The 21,004-nt window shown below is 35.8% G+C and overlaps 1 protein-coding gene across 1 annotated transcript in view; it reads left to right on the forward strand.

Annotated features, from left to right (window-relative positions):
• The window catches only part of ISPD (isoprenoid synthase domain containing), a 112,496-nt gene that overhangs the window by 31,879 nt on the left and 59,613 nt on the right, over window positions 1-21,004 (forward strand). Inside the window, exons 3-4 of the mRNA XM_009887758.1 lie at window positions 4,581-4,685; window positions 10,993-11,038. Of these exons, the coding sequence (XP_009886060.1) occupies window positions 4,581-4,685; window positions 10,993-11,038 (151 nt within the window). The remainder of the gene's footprint in view (window positions 1-4,580; window positions 4,686-10,992; window positions 11,039-21,004) is intronic.

The raw sequence follows: 21,004 nt of genomic DNA on the forward strand, positions 1-21,004 counted from the left end.
CCTGATGATGAATGTTCCTGATGTACTCTGGTACTTCAGCAGTGAAAACTTGATTTGCAAGGATCTGGAAAGATCATAAAGCTCTGCTATTGTTAATTAGTTATACATTTTAATTGCAAGTGTTCTGATGTTGTTATAGAATGGATTTACATGGGGGAATAAAATGGAGATGTTGCTGGCAATGGAAAAAGTACTAAAGATGACACAGTCAGTGGTTACAGAAGTGTAAAAGACTGTCTCTATAAATGCTTTAAAGGTACCTGTGTAAAGGAGCAAATCTGAAGATTTTCTTTCAGTTAATACATAAAGAATATTGATTTTTGTTTCCTTATTATAAAACTAAGGAATGATGAAAAAATAAAAAAATGACAGTGCTGTAACAAAATTTTTTCTTGCATCTGTGTGTGTTCTGCTTTTCCAGGTCCCATATATCCATTCAAAATCTTTTATCAGTATAAAGATACAGTAAAATAGTGTATGTTAACAGTAAAAGCAATTTTACTTGTTCAAAGTACTATATTGAAAACAAGTTAGCTTATGGTGTATTAGTAAGTACCAGGGAGATACAGGCTTTGTAGCTGCTTTTTTTCTCTAACCCATTCTTCCATGTTTACAGCTAAGCAACAGCAGCATAGCTTGCATTTTAGGAAGTAGTATTGTTTATGAAAATACTTTCAAACTAATTTAGGGGGCGGGGGAAGAAGAAATGGTGTTATGCTAAAACCTGGATCCCACTCCACCCATAGCGCTTTATTCAAAAATCCACTATTGGAAAACAAACAAAAAACCGCCCACAAAAAAGTCAGTCCCCAAAACTACCTGTTAGAATGCCTTTGAACATTCAACAGTTCAAAAGCATTTTTAAATAACGTATTTCCTTCTGTGTCATTTAAAGAGCTAATCTGTTTTCTTTCTTTTGTGGATATGTTTTGTGCCAACATTTCCAGCTGTTTCCACCATTTCAAATCTGTGGCCTGAAACTTAAACTATGTCTGTTGTTTCACAAAGCTATGTGTGCATGTCAAGTTCAGTTAACTGTACTCTGTCAAGCTTTATGTTAAAAAGCCCTTCAGTCAAAAAAAGACTTTAGAAATAGGAAAAGTTTTAAACAGATTGTTGTAATGTAAATTGGCTTTAGATGTACAATGAAATGCATACAGAAGACTTAATATGTCTGCCTTTTCATGCCTGGATCAGTAAGAATTTTCCTCCTAGATATTCTACAACTTTTTATTGTAGGCACTCCCTAATAATGCTTAATTTGTTAATTGAATTATTTTAGAGTAATATAGAAGCTTTCAAATTCTGCAGCTGAAATATGGATTTAAAACTTTACTTGTGGAGCAGTTTAGCATATAGATAATATATAAACTAAGCTGGTCTTGAGTTGATACTTCCATTTCATCGTTCTCCTCTGACATCAGCGTATCAGACTTGCAGAAGAGTACAATGTGACAATATGTTTAAGTTTAAACAATTACAGATAATTAGAGTGGTAAATGTCATGATGTACAAGTGTTAGTGAAATATGTTTTTAATTATTACTTTGCTTTGTGTCATATTTCATCCCTTGAAGCCAGCAGTACCCTCAAGATGCTGTAGCCCATTTATGGAACTTCTCCACTCCCTACTAATTATCTGTAATTAATACCTTGCTAAAAAGTTGGGATTGCTTAGTCTTTTCCTAGTACCATTCGTTACCCATCTATTTAAAAATGTAACTTAATTTTAATTCAAAGTAAATTCTTTCACAGATAAATTTTTCTGAAATTTTCTCTTCCATTCTGAGGCAAAAGAAAAAGATACGTTCTTTGGGTTTTTTTTTAATCTGTATGTTATTCGCATTAGTAGGAAATAGTTTGCATTCTACCAGAAAATTTTCTTTAAAAACAAAACAAATAAAGGAGACATTTTGGTAATAAGTATTTGGAATTGAAAGTTACCGGGCCATTTCTGGTTTCATTGGCAATTTATCTCTGGACGTCTTTATTCGAGAGATCGCTCCATTTTACATATTTTGGAACTAGGGTTCCCTATTCCTTTATACTTTTTGTTGACCTTTTTGTATCTTGAATTTTTACAGAATATAAATAATTTATGCTTAATTTAAAAATATTCCAGTGTGTCTTTTTGAAACCCCTGTTTTCTTTAGTATTCGGAAAGAAGTCTTTCTTTTTAAGTTACTCTATCTTCTTGTGTCTGTTTTGTTTTGTTTTGTTACTCAAAGTGTTCAAAAACTTCTGTAGAGAAGTATAACACAAATTACTTTTCTTTCTAAGTGGACTGTGTAAAAGGATCTTTTGGATTGCAGTCATGACAAACAAAAATGACAAAAATGACTAATTTAGATAATATAAAAGTGATAACTGATTTTTCCAAGACATGTGTAAGTTACACAATTCAGATGTATAATATTTATGAATTCCTTGAATTTCACTGATTCATTATAAAACAAGAATAGAAACTAAAAATTTTCTTCACCTTTTTTACTAAACTTCTTGAGGAAGTTTTAAAAGAAAAAAGGGCAAGTTGTATTGCAGCACTCTCATTTGGATCTTCTTTAACCCATTTAAACTTTTGCATTCTTGGCAATTTTGAATCCTGGAGGAGGCTGTGAATTACTGAGCACAGTATCTGGGCTGTCATGTTTTATTTGAAATATGAATTTGTAGACACATTGTTAAATTTGACACAGCGAAAGGGTTATTTCAGCTTTTGTAAAGGAAAGCTTATGCATTGCAAAGCTAATTGTTGTTCTTTAAAGAGTTAACTGGCATCTTGTTTGAGGTTGCTGAAGCTGATAACTGCCAACTTGCATAATGAAATGTTTCACTGAAGCTTTTACTGGAGGTTCTTTAAGAAAGCTGAACAGATTTGGGACAAGAGTAAGGACTTAACAGAATAGATTGTTTGTTAGAAGATAAAAAAACAAGGTAAAGTGCATGACCAGTTTTCATAGCAGTAAATCACCAGTGGAGTTTTGTGAAGATCTGTGCTGGGACCTGTGCACTTCATTTTGTTCATAAATAATTTGGAACAGAAAGTGGAGATACCCTTCTTTTTTTTTTCTTTTTTTTTTCTGGGTAATAGAGATGAGGGCTAACTAAGAAGGTTTGTAGAAGGATGTTATGATAAAATTGGTAGATAAGTGTAGATAAATGTAAAGGAAGGCAAAAGGGCTGATCAAAGTTTTGACGTAGCTTCCACATATGAGATGACTGAATAGACGTTGATCTCTCTACCTGTGGAAAGATGTGAGAAGAGATGTGGTGGAGCATTTTGAAGGTGTTTTTTGCACTCCCTTTTCTGTCAGAACAGCAGAGCATGTGATGAAAAGAGTGATGAATCAGATGCTTCCTGATGCAGGTGCTGAAGTAATACTGCTATTCAGAAAGTAATTGGTGAATTAAAGATTCTTGTAATTCACTGAGGACTGTTGAGGCAATCGCTTCTGGTTCAATGCATCCCTCAGGGACGTCTTAATTTAGAAGATTCCCAAGCTAGTATAATAGCTTCATATGAGGTCAAGGGAGTATTCTGGGGAAGTAAGAAGACAAGATTGCCTTGTTCTTATTTACTTACCCTTGACTATTCACTGTCAGCCTCTACTAAGGACTGGATACTGGGCCAGCCAGCCTGTGGTCTTATCAAGTACATCAATTTCTATGAAGGACCCTATCTTAAATTATCCTTCCTTGTTACATGTAATTCATATTTCTGGATGGACTGGTAATTTAGCAATATGAAAATATGCCAGAACTTTCTTATCTTAATCAGGCCAATTCACCTTAAGGTAGTCCTGTTTGATAAGCTCCCAATTCCTGGTTTTATACCTCGTTATGTTTTGGCTTGACAGATTCTGCTCCCTACTCAGTTTTCCATTAATTCGGATTATTATAATGACTAACTATAGGAAGCCAAACTGCTTGGGAAGGGTGTGTTGAGAGAAGAATGCCTCTTCTAGATGACTAAAAAGTGGAAAACCTTTTTTTTTAAATCTGGAAGGCTCATGGAGCAGCATGAAACTTTGCTATGTTGTACACATATAACAAGAAAAATAAAGAGGGAAACGTAAGGAATACAGATGTTCTTGGTTACTACTATCCTTTTTTGATGCTGCAGAAACCAGAATAGACAAGGCATTTGAAGAGTCATGTTTCTATAATTTATTAACTTGTTCTCATGCTCTAAAAGTTTGTCACTAGAAGGTTGATGATTTCTTTTGGTGGGGCCTCAACTCTGTCAAAATTTTTTTTTATACATGTAGCTTCTCATTGATTTAGTTAAGAACATAAAGGTGTAGCAAGATACTTGCAGCACCTAACTGAATTCATCTGTGGTTATAAAGTGTATATTTACTTCTGTAACACTTTGCTGGATAGCTAGAATTTGGCATAAGCTTCTTGGAAGGGTTTTGTTTCTGATCCGTCCTGAACCTGCCTACCTAATTCAGAATGTATTATTCTAGACAGGACTATTGAGATATAAGGTTTAATTAATGAAAGAAAATCTGTTATTGCTTAAAAGTATGCTTTCTTTAGGACCAATTAAGAATATTTATTCTTTTTTAATTACTGCAGTGTACAGACTATGACCTGGATTATGGAACTGAATGTTTGCATCTGGCTCTGAAATACTGTAAAACAAATGCCAAACTTGTTGAAGGAACAGCTGACCTCTGGAAGGTAAAGGCAATAATAATCTCTACTTTTATATAGGTCTTTAAAAAATAATAAAATTCATATATTACCATAAAATTCAGGTGTGTTTTCAGTTGTAATACTTAGGCCTTTCTCTTCCAGATTTCTGAGTTGTTTTTGGATTATCGTGAGCTTCTTTTAGAGCTCATTGTTGTAGACAGCCTTGGGCAGATGTTACCTGAGGTAATCAATGAAGACAATATTTATCTGGAATTAGGAAAACCAACTACGTGCTTGAATCTGTAAAACTATAAATCCATAATCTCTAAACCTAAGAAGTTTCTTTTATGAAATGAAATTTCTCATGCTATTTCTGTATCTTTCGTCTATTTTGCTCCACTTCCTATGAGGACATCACTTTTTCTCTGATGCCAAATACCAGGCTAAAAACAGTTTGATTTTTTTCTTTTTTTTAGAGCAGTTCATTACATTCAGTAACACTGTAATGTTTGGACCTCTGCAAACAATCTTTTGAAATTTTTAAACATCGTTCACTTTGTCTGATAATCTGTAGGTTCCTGATGACTGACAAAGCAGGTATGTGTACAGGTACCAAAGGATACATCCCTGCTGCTTAAAAGTATCCCATTTCATTGTTTTGGATAGTGGGACATTACTCTTTCTCAGTAACTGTTGTGTCATGCAATTTTTAAGTGTTTCCTTTTTTTTTTTTTTTTGTTATTTTATTCATTACCACATTGAAGGATCTGGAAGCAGCCCAAATCACTCCAGCTGTCTTTTACAGTAAATTCCTTCAATGGGACATGATTTCTAATAATATGACAGTAAATCTAACACAGGAAGGTAATTTCCTGAATCTGCAGTGCAAATTTCCTGTGCAATTTAGCAGCAAAATTTACTTATGTGTTGGTTGCATACAGCAACTTCTTTGAATAACTTTCTGGGGACACGGTCTTTCTGAAAAAATATATTGTCTATTTTCCTGTTCAGTCTTCTAAGGGACAGATTATGTCATGCATATTTGCATTAGATCACTTTTTGGATGGTTTCATTGTTCTCATTGCAAAGCATGGTGCTTACACGAAGGGTAACAAAATAAGCCCATAATGTTTGTTTAGTTCTTTATATTATTTATTTAGTTCTTTACTATCTGTAGATACTGCTGATGTCCAGGAGATGAAACGTAGTCTTTGGACCTAGAATGACAGAATAATTATGACTGAAGGAAGTACCTAGATGTCATCTGGTCCAACACCTTGCTGAAAGTGGGGCCAATGCTTATCACCCTGTATGGAGAAGATTTTTTCATAATATTTGGTCTGTGTTTCCCTTACTGCCTCTTCCACTGGGAAATTCTGTAAGGCCAACAGAAAGATCTGCAAGAAGAGTGCAGTTTTCTCTTCTATGTAGCCATTAATTATGACCTTTTGCCACCCTTCATCTTCTGTTCTTTGGGCTGAACAACCCAAGTTTTCTCACGCTGTCTCAGCAGCCTGGGCTTCCTCCTGTTCCTCGCAGCATTATACTGGGGAGCCCAAAATTAGAAACGGTACTCCAGCGTGTTCTCAAAAGGGACGGATACAGGAGAATATTCCCTGTATTCTCTGTAAGGAATTCTTCTCCCTTACTAATACAGCTCAGTCAGCTGGACTCCTTTTCTGCACTGCTGCTCACTGCTGACTCGTGTTCAGCTTGTCCGGAAGCTCCTTTTCTGCAAAGCTGTTTTCTGTATTTGGCATCAGTATGGACTGCTGCGTAGAGTTATTCTGTCTCATACGCAGGATGCTGTATTTGTGTTTGTTATGTTTCACAAGGTTTCTGTCAGCCCCTTTCTCCAGCCTTTCAGAATCCCTCTAAATGAGTGTTGTACCCTTCAGCATATTGAATACTGTCCCATTTGTTATCTACTAGTTTGCTGAGGGTATTTCCCCTTTTCCAGGTTATTAATAAAGATATTAGACAGTATTGTCCACAGTATCAGCCCCTGAGGAACAGCACTGGTAACCAGCCCCCAGTTACACTTCAGAATTGAGCTTGTGCACATCTGTTTTCAAAGAGAATTGTTGAAGTGTTAGTGCCACTCCAACGTTGTTGGTGAAACAAAATCCTGATGTTGTTAACTTTCTAGCACATGGAATCCATTGCAGTATCACTGGACTTTAAAGAGGCCTGTAAACACATGAAAAATGATAACAGTTGAAGAGTGAATTCCTTGTAGGTGCTCAGATATTGGACAGAGGACTTTTTGAGATTGTGGTATAGTGGAGAATATAATGGAGAAGGAGATTCAGCTGGAAAAGATGAAAATACTGTGGATCAGGTGAAAGTCTCAGTGTTGACAGTGTGGTGCTGTGTGTGGCAGCAGCAACAGCACCCATTTATGCGCAGATACTGTGCTGCAGGCGGTACAGAGCAGTGAATATGCTATATATAGTATACACAAAGGTGCTGGTGCTGTATCATTAAAGTACCTTACCTTCTCACGTCCTATTCCCTGTCTTATTTTGTAGCTAAAATTCATTGGTGTCTTCTGTGGCTTGTGAAGGCATTCAAAGTCAAAGGCATAAAAATGGTAAGGTCTGCATAGCAGTAAATTGTTTCTGCAGCAGATACTCCTATCAGCTTAGAGGCTACAGAGGAAGATAGCTCCTTCCTGCTTGAATAGCACCCGGGTGTTGGTCACTCTGTACCAGGGTGTTTGGCAGGTGACTTGGGGCAGTACCATTAAAGAAGAGAACAGTTGTGCTCAGTCTGTGAAGTTTGATGAAGTGCAGAACACTGCCAATTTTCTCAAGTGATGCTTGCCTAAAAAATGGTTAGGAGCTGTGGCTGTTTGCTACTAATCACCTTTCAGAAGCAGAATTGTCTTTCCTTAGCTGTTATAATAATGTAATTTGTAAAATGTTGGTTTGTTTTTGTGTAAGGCTTTTCAATGCTGAGATAAATTATGTTTCGTAAGCTGAGAACTGCTGTGCTCCCAGTGGCTCCAAGAAGCAAAACAAGAGGGGAAAAGATACTCCATACAGATAAATGAGAACTGAAATAAACAATCACTGTTCAGTTGAGGTTTCAGAGGATGTGTAACAGAAAAACTGCAGTTAACTAACAAGTGGAGAACAGTTTCTAAAGTCCAAGTATTACAAACCAGTTTCATTCTATGTGGACCTTGAATCTTTACAGAGAAGATCTGCTATTTGTAAGAATTCAGTTTATTTGTTAGGTGTTTAACATATAACATTGTAATGTATAACATTAAATGACTCAAAGCTGTGTGAAAAAGTTCCTTATGTGTGCGTGTGTATTATTTTTTTGAATTAACTCTATTCTGCAGGAGCGCTGTCTACTCATAATGTATTACAAAAAGTAATGTTTCAAAGTCACTCATGGTTGGAGCTAAAGCAAGAGATAGTTTGTTTACTTTCTGGTAACAAATTACAAAATTAAAGTCATTCTTTGTAGTGTCAACAAGAAGCAGGCAGGAACATTCACGTTACTTTGGTGTTATAAATATTTATAAGTTCTATTATAAATGTAGTTGTTATATAATTATTTATAACATTTAGATCAGGATGGTGAAAAAGGAAACAGAATCACACTATCAACACCGCATTTTCAATTTCTCTGTGCTCGATACCTTTGAAACAAAATTACCTTAAATGTTTTGGGGCAATATCCTCATAATGTGTAAAATCATGTAACAGAATGTACTTGTTGGAGTCTAATATATGCGTGTGTGTATAATGCAGATGAAAACTGCATTGTAAGAACACTTTTAAAAATTTGATACCTGTTTAGACTTAATCCTGATAGTGCAAAAAATACTCACCATTTCTAGAAACAACAGGTTATTTTCTAATGCTAGAGAAATATCCCATGCTATGGAGATCTGTATGATACCTTAATATGACAGGGGAAAATGCCTCATTAAACTAAAATGCGTTGCATTTTGTGTATGTGTGATAATAACTTTATTGTATTTATTTGGTAAACAGTTATGTTTTGCATTTAACATACTGTTTTGTAAATCTTCCTAGGTAGTGAAAAGTTGCAGTATGACAATTGAGAGAGAAGAGCACATAGGAAACCAATCAAACAAACCGTTGTCTGATGATTTTGAAGCATTACTAAATAGATATAGTATATTGTTTATTATACAGTAGAGAAATGTTTAATAACTAAGACTATTGTGCCCTTGCCAGATAAGCAGATGATGGTTTCATATTCCATGACAGTGAGGTATTTGTCTTGAGTTTTAGAACTTGGCCTAGCGAAATTCTGGATTGCAGCGATAACATTCAAAAAATCTTGGAATGCTGGATGCTCAATAGGATGGAACGAAAATTAATGTTATCACATGAAGAGAGAGAATCTGAGTGATTAGAAGCCTGTGAGTTCGATATTGAGTAACAAAACAAAAGGGTGCACTGCTACAGGCAGAACTCGATTAATCAAGAGTTAAGAGACTAATGCAATTAATGTCAACCAACATGAAATTTACCTATTTTGTGAAATTGACTTCAAGGCTTTTTTACAAGATTGTAGTCTTGGCTGATAAAGATGGTAATGCTGATACAATGTATGGTTGGCAGAAGTTTGACTTCTTACTACATGGCATCATAATTAAAAATAGGATGACTGTAATATTTAATGTTTTTCTGATAAAGTTTGCAGACAAAGCAAAGATTTAAGGGTTTGTAAATAAAACTATAACTGATCAGAAGTAACCTATTGAGAAGGATTGCTTGGCAAACAATTTACAGAAAAGGTATGGGTTTTTTTTTTCAACCAAATATAAAGAAGTGGGTTTAGAACCAAAAATTATAGGCCATATTTAGAGAATTGTACTGGGAAGACAGTGACTTTGAAAGTGGTGTAGGAATCACAGAGGATAGGAAGTTTCCACTGTGAGCAAAATACCTTATGTCAGCCGTGGATATATAAACAAGAATATGAAATTAGAAAAGAGATGTTCTAGTATTACAAGTGCATCTAGAATACCATGGCAAAATCTGGACTGAAGCTCTGATCCTTAAATTTTAAATTCGAGACATTGATTCTTCCCAACAGTATATAAACAGACAGCTAAGTTTTCGCAGGCTAGATTCGTTCTCTGGCTGCTTCTCCTGCAGCAAAATCTGTGGTGAAGTTTAATTTTTAATTTTAAAAGAGTATAATTCCTTGGAAAAATGATGAGTAATGAGAAAGGTAATAGTTGTCTGTTTCTGACTACAATACACAGCTTCATTTATGAGATGGAAAAGAAAGTGGTTACAAGATTCCTTATGTTAAAATGAAATAGTCATTTACTTGGAGACTAAAATGCTGATACCTACAATAGTGTGTTTCTGCTGTAAGATTTACCGTGCAGCACTAAAGCTTTTGAAATCCTATTAAGTCCATTTCAAAAAGGAAGAAAAAAGTTATTCAGACTCTAGAGAAACAAATGAAGAAAATCCAGTAATATTTAACATAAAAGGAAGTTGCAGTAAAAACAAAACCAAATATTTAGCAGTTATTCTTATATCGGTTCATTCATATATTCTTCTATCGGTCACTGCATGTCATTGCAAAGACATTGCTAGCAGAGATTGTTAGCACCTTGGGTAGATGCTGTCTTTAGTTTTCTGTTATTTTATTTGCAAAGCCTAATACTGGGATTGTCAACCACCATGAGAGTACAAAGGCAGATATGACAGGTGTTTTTTGCAAGTACCAAGTTGATATTCAGCATCTTATTATCCATCTAACTTGATCTGAATAATGTCTTCAAGAAGATCTTGATGGTTTTTAATCCTCTGAAAGCTCATACAAAGCCTACTATAGTCTCACTGACTCCCACTGATTAATTGAACTCTCATTAACAGTAATAGTCTTGCACTACTGAAAAATTACACCTGCATAAGTAAAAGAAATAACGAGGCTTCTCCCTGGCTGTCATTTTTATGATCACAAGTCCTATAAAAAATGAACCTAATTCACAATAAAATTATAGAGTAAACACACTGTTTTTAAGGAATTAGAAAAATGGATGTGTGAAAATAGATGCAATGTCATATTTTATGATTCTTTAAAGGGTTAGAAATAGTTTTAGATTTCAAATGAGTTCTAAGCAGATCGAAGTATTTAAAAAAAGGTTTCTCTTGAGTCTCCAGTAATTTCTGTAGCTTCTGTTCTCGTGACTTGCCAGTGATATTTTACCAGAATTTAGAAATTGACAATATCATTTGTTTATGGTATTTCAAATGTAAAGGATTGCCTTCAGGGCATTGTTTTATTGGTTTTGCATTCCTTCCTGCTGTGTAAAATCTAATGAGGCTTGTCTGTCCTTTAGGTGACCTACAAGCGGGATCTGTATGCAGCTGAATCGATTATTAAGGGTATGTGTTTGTCCTTGTGGCTGTCATTTTTCATATTCCTCAGTCTAATTTAGAATCTTGTGTGCTGTAGTTTTAAATGTGTTTAGGAAAAGTTTTATTATGAATAAAATGTGCTTAGGCAAGTTGGTTTTGCTGGTTCACTGGAATACTTATATTATGCATTATTTACCTTTATTTACTTCTCTTAGAATAGAGAACCTTGTAAAAAGCTGTGTATATTACAAAGTCAAACAGAGATGAATTTTGAATGGCTTTATAAGGAATAAACAATTATTTTCTTTCATTTCCACTTCAATTGTGAATACGTTCCATCTTTCTAACCTAAGTAGTAGACTGGAAATTAAATATTAACTCTTTAGGGCTCTTTACATACAGAAACATGTTACCTAAGTTGATATAGCAATTATATGTTATTGAGGTATACAATTAATTTATAATTACTCTGTTGAATTGGTTTTTAACCTTTTCTTGTACTGGTAACAGTGGTTTCGTAGCAGTTTAACATAAAGGCTAGATTTAGTCTTTATCTAGATTGAGTCTGCCTAAAACAATGTAGAAAGGAAGAACGCTTAAGTACTGTATGATGAGCCCACTGATGGTTATTCTAAACTGATAGGCACTGATTCAGGGGACTTTTGCTTGACTCAGTGTTGAGACCTGAAGGATAAAAGCCTGGAAACTGATGAAGAGAAAGGGACTTCCTTTTGGATTAAAAATATCTTTCCAGAGAAAAGATCATAGTTCCTATTTAAGAAAAGCAGAAAAAAAAAAAAAGTCCTATTAGGGCATGGTGAGTGACTGACTAGTTGTTCACTTCGGTCTCTTGTGTTGTATACAAGGTCCAGTATTGGTTTAGCTTCTGGTTTGGGTAAATTAGACCACGTCAAGCTCAGCTCCGTTGCTGTAGACAAGCCAGAAAGCTTAAACAGAGCTCAGTTATTGCTGTGGTATTCTGCATGTTGCTTTTCCAGACCTCCAGGAATGCAACAAGTTTGAAGATTCTGGTTGTTACAGTGGGCAAATGTGGCATATTCTATGCACTTCTAGAACTACCTGGTAGAATTTTTCAGGCGCATACCAAGGAGATAAGGCTGTGAAGTTCTTGGGAACTAGAACTTGGGAGTTGTAGTTTTGACAGGGACTGGGTTCTCGTCTCCATAGCTAGAGGCCTGGAATTTTTTAAAATCTTGTTTTGAGTAGGATTCTTAGAGGTACCACGCTCCTCTAGCTTTCAAGCTTAGGATTTCCAAACATGTTAAAGACAAGAAGGTAGCTGGGAATAGTCAGCATGAATTTTCAAAGGGGAAGTTATGCCTGATTAACCTGATAGCCTTCTACAATGAAATGACTAGCTTGATGGATGAGAGGAGAGCAATGGATATGGTTTGTCTTGATTTCAGCAAGGCTTTTGACGCTATGTCCCATGACATTCTCATTGACAAAATGATTAAGAACAGACTAGAAAAGTGGACAGTGAGGTGGACTGAAAACTGGTTGAACTGACAGGCTCAGACATAAAGTCCAGCTGGAGCCCAGTCACAGCAGTTTACCCTAGAAGTCGATGCTGGTTAAAATCTTCACTAATGATCTGAGTGATAGAGCAGAGTACACCTTCAGCAAGTCTGCAGATGATGTAAAACTGGGAGTAGTGGTTGATAGACCTCTAGGTCTGTTGTACTGCTGTTCAGAAGGACTTTGACAGGCTGGAGAAATGGGTGAACAGGAGTCTCATGATTCAGCAAGGGGAAGTGCAAACTCCTGCACTTGGGAAGCAAGGCACCACTACAGGCTGGGGCTGACCGCCTGGAAAGCAGGTCTGCAGAAGCCCCAGGGAGTACTGGTGGACAACAAGTTGAACAGGAGCTGGCGATGCACCCTTATGGCAAAGAAGGCCAGCAGCTGTGGTAGACAGAGCATTGCCGGCAGGTCAAGGGAGGTGACCGTTCGCCTCTGCTCAGCACTGGTGAGCTCACATCTAGGGTGTTGGGTCCAATTCTGAGCTCCCCTGTTCAGGAGTGACATGGTCATACTGGCGAGAGTCGAGCGAAGGGCCGTGATGATGATTGAGGTAGTGGAGCATTTGTCATATGAAGAGATGCTGCGAGAGCTCGGACTGTTATGCCTGGAGAGGAGAAGGCTCAGGGGGATCTTAGCAATGTGTATAAATGCCAGATGGGTTGGAGTGAAGAAAATTGAGCCAGACTCTTCCTCAGTGGTGTTCAGGGAAAGGAGAACAGGTAATGGTCACAAACTGAAATACAGAAAATTCCATTTATACATCTGGAAAGCCTGGAAATTCTTAGGATTCTCAGGGTTTTATTACAAAGCTGGAGAATGGAAGGGAGACTCTCTGTCCTTGATTTCCTAGGAAACATTCGTTCAGCTTAGATTGCCAATATGAGCATCTCTTGGCTTATAAATGCCATTATTAGCAGCTTTTATTGAGTTACTGAAAAGAATATTTCATCTCAGAAATTATTTGGGTTGATATTTTCAGAAAAATATTATTAACTTATTCAAGCTTATGGGAAGCTTTGAAAATGGGGGTGTGATCTGACTGAAACTGGAAAAATATTTTCAAAATATGCAGTATCTCCATTTTGTCCCCTTATTTTTTGATAGCTATTGGATATTTACAAACTTTATGCAAACAGAATTCATTCTGCCATTAAGAGTTTTTCACAAATAAAATCTAGATAAGAAGTTCTTGAGTTGGCCCAGTGATTATCAAAGCATTTTTTTTTTAAATTTTCTGAAATTCTTGTGTTCTTGGAAAAGTATGTAGTAGTTTTTGTTTAATTTTGTGATCTTTCCTTGCATAAAACAATTCAGTTTGAATATAAATTTTAAAAGCTCAAATACTGTTACTGTGGTTATCACATGAGCAAAATGACTCACAAGACAAAAAATAGTTAATAGAATGAATCAGTATGCAAAAGAGGAATTTCATGGTACAGTATGATATACAATTAAGCAATGATTTTTATCTCCTTGATGAATAGGAATTGGAACTAATACTTTACTTTGAATGATAGTTCAATGGAAAAAAGGGAAGCTTCCAATCTTTGAGCAGTGCAAAAGTAATTATATGAAAAAATGAAGTTCTCTTTTACCGGTCTAAATATAGATCCCATTACAGCAGTCATTTTGCTTGTCCTTACTTAACAAAGCAATGATCTGACTTGTCCTATTGACTTAATTTCAGTTAAATCAAGTAAATAAGTTTTTGCAGAGTCAGAATGGCAGTTAAATATTTTAAAAAAAATATTACAACCCCCCCCACTTCTGAAACCCTCTTTGTACTGCCAGCATCCAGTTTATTTCATCTAGCAAGATGCAAATCCATACCTCCACGATAGGAGTTCTCACTGAATTCCTAATTATAACAGAGTGTATGCATGCTTTTACAGTACAGACTTCTTTTCAGTATTGTCTGTAATTTTAAGTATTATCTATATAGCAGAGACTTTCAAAGAAAAGTTCCCTCTGATTAATAAGGAAATGTAGAAAGCTGATTCAACTGCTTGGGTGTGCTGTTTTGTTACAACATTTGTAAATATTTGCTGTAACAAGAATTGTACTTCTGTCAGTCAAGCTTGCTGAAGCCAGTAATGCCAGCATAAAATGATGCAAATGCCATGAATCGGCTCAATGAATGTACTATGTTGATTATATCTTGACAAAAGATTCACTATTCAAGTTGGAAAAAAACTCAGCAAACTCATAGTTCTGTGTTAACTTTGATCTTATTTTCCTCTTTCCTATGCATTTTTTGTATTTATTTACCATGTATGTTCTTAGTATTTAATGAAAATTTATCAGTCATTACTGGATCAAGTAGATCCACTTTCATTTCCATGTTCCTGGAACTTAATTGTAGACTGTACTACTTTTGTAATGCAAAGGCCAGTTTATTTAACTGTATCGTTCAGTATTACTCAAATATTTAAGAGTTATTTGGTTCAGAAGACCTTCAGGATGTACTGAGGATGTGTAAACTTTAAAGGAAAAGAAAAATCAAAACCAGTGCTAATTTGTATTTTTTAAAAAGTTCTTGTTCATCTTCTTGCAGTTTATTTGATCCTTTACTAGATACGTTCTTCTGTAGTGGGCAAGGAGAAAGCCAGATGGACACCTTATGTGAAATCTGTTGCTTTATGTAGCTGGAGAAGGAGGCAGCACCTTGCTCCCATCATTCAGCTGTCCAGTTTGCTTATGCCTCCTTCCTCACACGGCCCCATCATTACAGAGCAGCTCTTGTGAAGGTGGAAACTGAGTCATCACGCTTCTTGTGGGGAAACTAGAAATGAATACAATGTGAAAAAATGGTTTCTGTGTTCTCCCTCTGCTGCCCTCCCATCCTTATAAAGATGACTCCTTGTATTCTTTTAATCAGTGCTATTCTTTCTTCTTTACAGATTATTTAAAAGAAAAGCAAATAGATTTGTAATATTTTGAAACATTTTGCTTAAAATATGTTTTTACAGTATTTTGTGCTAATTTTATGTAACAACACACAGTATTATTTCCTACAGAAAAAAAAACGTAAATCTGAAACAACACTGAAACCTTCATGCAAATTAATTTCCACGTTCCTGTGTATATAACAGCTTCATTAATCTCATAAGTCATTAAAGAAAATGAGTTATAATTTATTTTAAAAATAAGGTCCATTCCAACCAGCTTTCTCTAAAACGGCTTGGATGCAGCTTATTCAAATGAAAGGAACAGTCACTAAGTTTAACTATTTCTTTTTATAACTGGAGCAAGAATGCTGTAAATGACCAGTCGTTCTCTTCATACTGCTCATAGATACATATTTTACATGTGTATTTCATCATGTTACCACATTTTTTGTTTTCACTAAAGCCAGTACAATCTTTTGCAGCTGTTGGTCCTGATAAAAAGTCTATGTAGCTTAAAGTAAAAATGAAGACTTACATGGTGGTAAATCAGGCTAATCCCTTACTTGATCTTACTTATCTAATGTTCTGTTACTATGGCAGCATGCAATATATCTGCTTCAGTAACCACAATAATCTTTTGTTATGCCTGGTCTCTATGAAAAATTGTACTTTAAGTTCCTCGAAGTTTAGATTTGCTTTGTGCTGCACTGCATGATTTCAGGAAGGGAAAGCCTTACATGTTCTTTAATCCTTATGCAAGCAGTGTAATAAGAGTCCATCATAGCTAATTTGGACACCCTATAACAGAATTAATATAACATAATAGAATTAATATAACAGATTTATCTTACATAATGCGTTATCTTTAATGAGATTTTGAATAGACACTGTTAGCACTCCAAGTCTGCAGTTTGAGTGTTGTGCCTTACCTATTCTATGCCTTTCAAAAGGCTTTAAATACCAGATCTTTAGGTTGGTACAACATGATTCATTTTTATAGTGGACAGTGAGCCATATAAAATAGTATTAGGTAACCATTTTATTCACAGTTCATGCCACAGTTAAAGGAAAGCATATTTAAGGGGAGAATGTCTTTTTTGACCTATTGAGCATCATCCTGTTGTACCTCCGTGTTGCATCATTCAGTCTTATGGTTGTTGTTAGTTTTACAAAAGTACTCTTAATAGTGATGTTCTACTGTGTTGTGCTGTGCTTATGGAAAACCTTCAAGGACGCATCACCTTCCAAAACGGCAACCCTGCTGTAAGCCAAGGCATGCTCAGTTAGGCCTGTCCTACGAGCTGGCTAATTGAATGTATCACAGTGTCCGCTTTTCTTGAGGGTTCAGAACCCACGGCGTGGTGCTATATGAAGTGCTGCTACTTGTTGTTACCCTTTATGTGTTTTCTCCCACAACTTAGGTAGCTATCTGCTGTGTGGTAGCTGTTTGTGAGCTTCTGCACTAGGGACCTGCTAGTGTCATGGAAGCATGTTATAGAGACTGATGGAGAAGCAACCCCTGCAAGAAAGTGGCAGTTCCCATGCAGTGTTTCTTCTGAGGGTTTCAGTGACAGTCTCTGGAGGGAACGACCTTCCGCTGATTCTGACTGGTCTAGAGATACTAACTTGTCTAGCAGAAGCCCCTAGTGTACTAGTGTGCTATTTGTGGCTTGCACAAGATCCATGTCCTTGTGGATTTTCACATACTATTCCCCCTTGGAGGCATCCTCAGGGATGGGTTTTCTGGATATCTACCTCCTCTTTTTCCTTTCTTTTCCTTTTCTTTCTTTGGGATAAATTCAAGATGCCAGAAACTCCAGAAAGGACTACCTGCCTTGCCATGTGGAATTGACTGTGTTTTGCCTTGTTAAAATCCCTTTCTTTTACTTTCGGTTGGTACTGGCTGGTAGTGTGTCTGTGATCTTGCTGAGCATAGCTGGCAGCAATCTTTCCTGCCTATATGGAAAAGAGGGTGCCTCTTCCTGACACTATATATCACTTTGGGTATAAATAGTAACCACCATGGGATGTTGGTCTACATGATGCTTCTTTGTGTCAAGTTGTTGAAGAGGACACATGCAGCATTACTGGGTAGTACAGTCCTGTATCACATACTTGGGTGGATTCAGACGTGAAGTTCAGGCAATGTAGGGTGTCTGAAGGGGAAGTCCTGCATGATGCCGTAAGGCTGGGTTGCAAGGTATCAGCTTTTGGCATGCCAACTTGTGTGCTGTCAAGGTCCTCTGGAGATGTCCCAGAAGCTAAATGTATGGCCTGGGAGGGTATAGGGTGCTGAGGGCACTGGCCTCACACAGGCTGCCCACTACTGTTTAAGTCTTCACAATTGATTTCTTTATTATTAAGTGATCCAATTTACTTTGCTGAATGCACATTTTATCACTGGATGAGTTCAGAATCACCGGATGAATTCAGAAGTGCTAAAGAACATTTGAGTATACATATTTAATTTTATAACCACAGTTCCAATTTTCATGTCATCTACAGTTATATTTATTAGTGACTGAAACTTGGTTTCCTTCAACTTCAGAGAATGACAGTTATCTTTTCTGTTAACCTGTTTGTTTTATTCAGAAAATCCATTTAAGCTATATTAAAAATATTTGTGTTGCTGAGAAATAGTCAGCCAACTTTTCCCTTTCTCCTTTCAAATAGTATTTATTTTGCTTTGAATTATGAACTTCAACAGATCTTGAAATACTTAATTTTTTATACTAGAATATTAAGGTTACACTTGTGCCTATAGACAGTTTCGCTAAGGAACACATTCCTTGTAGTTCAGTTTGATGTAGTATTTTGGTATCCTGTTTATTTTTGTGGTAGTCTTGCATTTCTGTCTATTGTCCATATATTAAATTATAATTCTGTAAATATTCAAGCTAAATACAAAAAAAATATATTATGGTAATATGTGTTTGGCAATTAAATGATGTCTGAAAAAATAAAATTAGTCACTGGATTATGAGACTGTTTCTATAGTCTGCTCTGTTACAAATATAATTCTAACTATGTAACAAGTCCCAAATGTTTCACAGAAGCACAGCTAGATTTTTAACTGATGGCCTGCTGAGACATAGTAACTGACAAATTTCAGCTTGCTAAACTTGACTCACGTGGAAGGAAGAAAAACATACATGCATGCATACATTTTTGTACTGTAGATATTTATATGTATATATAGCATTCGTATTCAAGGCAATACAAAGAAACTCTTCACTAATGTAAATAGAAAATAGACTAATGAGTTATTTTTCTTTTGAGACTGTTTTCTTAAAACATCTATTGTTTGCTTACTTCCTCAAGTCTTTTTTACAACTATATTATGAAAGTCTGAGTTCTAATATAATTTGTTTTATAAACAGTAAGTTTAATGCTTTTCTTTAGTTAAGCAGGTATGAACTTGTAGAGTATGCAGACAAGGTGGCACATGCCTATTTTTAATAGTCTTGAAGAAAACATCATCTTACAATAAGGGTGACTCATCTAGAAATGTGGTTAAGATCAGGCTAATACAAAACATCCTAAAAAATTTCCATTAGGACTGCTGCCCTCAGGGTAGGTATCTTTGAACTCTAGTTCCAACATGTAAACTTTAAATGGCGCGTCTCAGTAGAACTTTGTAACTTAGAGTTTGACTCTCCTCCTTTTTCTTTTCTTAAGGGCTCTTCTGCAATAACTTTATGACAAGAATGTGTGTTGGCAGATTGGATATTTTGCACTTACATTTGGCTAAATATCTGCTGATGTAGATACGATTACATTTTGGAAGTGTCAGAAAAAGAGATTGTAATGCCTTCAAATTGGTTCTGACTGTTGGGAGCTACATACTATATTTTGTGTTATATGAAGAACCCATATGACTTTTTGTAAAAAAAAAAAAAAAGAAAAAATTACATAAGCCTTGTGTATCAAAGGACATATATGTCATTCGGGGTAGGCTGCGGTTTCACAGGCACGCTCATTAATCAGTGGCTGTTCTCTGCTGTGAGGCAAAGAAATAGACTGGCAGGAGGGAAGGTACTCCTGAGAATAGTTTTGTCAGGTGAAAACAACCCTCTTCCTTGTCTTCTACCACACAAGCTTCCTCTCTTTCTTGTATGCTAATATTGGTAGGGGCAGTGTCAAATTTGGCTTTTGGTTTTTGTGGCTACAGACAAATGTGGAATGAATAAACAGAAAATTGGTAGATATTTTTGGTTACCTATGTTATACAAATAACAACTTCCATTCATTCTGTTGAGCATGAATGAACAAAATGCTTGGCAGTACTTGTTTCATTGTTCTTGTGTTTACAGTGGTAAACATCTCTATTATGAGATACTAAAAATGCCAGGGAGAACCATACTGACTTTCTAGATCAGTCAAGCCATTGCTGTGTAGAAAGTGAAAATGGAATTCTGATAAATTAATTTACTATTTTGAATTCACTGCAGTCTTCAAAAGTATTTTGATGAACAGGATGTGCTTCCAAAATAGTAGGAATTGTAATGACAGACCAAGAATGGCATGGTATGAACATATGTTTATGGCATGGTATGAACATATTTTTACAAAAACAAATGTATGTATACACATATATGCGCAATTAAGAGAAAAAAATTACATCTGTAGGCTAAAACCTATTTACCACTCAGATGCCTTTTTATTCTTATGGTATTAATTCCCTAGGATATGGTATTTACGATCTGTATTCAAACAAAGTATTATTTTAATTGCTGTTTGTTTGTGGCATGCTTTTCAGGGTAAACTTTTAAGTCAGTTGTTAGAGTATACTTAATATGTTATCTAAGACAGGTAGTTCCTTAAACATGCACACATTTTCATTTATAATTTTGGGTGAGATCCCAGAATAAAGACTGTAACAGGTGTTACTGAATAACAATGTGATCTAAAGCTTTCAGGATATGAAAGAAGGGCACAGAAAAATTGAAAATTAACTTTTCTGCTGGAGAGTGCAGGAAGTTTAATGGAACAGATTCTGAAATCTTGTATCTGCTTTATCTTTAATGAAGTCAATTCCTCTCCCTTTCCTGATAGAGAAGTTTAATGTTTAACCTAACAGAATTCCATAAAGTTTTAATTATTTTTCATTTTATGCAAAAAAATATCCTCTGAGTGGATGTTAAATGTGATGCAGTATGGGGAGGGTTACTCCATAATCAAGTATGGCTGGGAAGAAGCCGAGAATAAATGGGAGACATGTATTGGGAAGAGGAGGTTTCCAGGGAAATAATAAGTTTAAAGTAAGTAGAGCGCGAGGAAGCCAAAGCAAGAGAGAGATTTTGATAGGTAATGTAATAATGAGAGGAAAAAAAAAAAAAAAAAGATTGGGCAGATGGAAAGGAAGGTATGGTGTGAAAGTAGGGAAGAAAAGTGGACCAGTGGTGCATGGTGGGAGGGCAAGAGGTAACGGGCAAAAACTGAACCAAGGGAAGTTCCAGCTCAATAATAGGAAAAATTCTTTCACCATAAGGACAGTTGAGGAGTGAACAGGGTTGCCTGGAGAGGTGGTGCAGTCTCCATTCTCAAAGGTTTTCAAGAG

Source organism: Charadrius vociferus, unplaced genomic scaffold, assembly GCF_000708025.1.
Source record: "Charadrius vociferus isolate BGI_N301 unplaced genomic scaffold, ASM70802v2 scaffold551, whole genome shotgun sequence".
Taxonomy (NCBI): Eukaryota; Metazoa; Chordata; class Aves; order Charadriiformes; family Charadriidae; genus Charadrius; species Charadrius vociferus.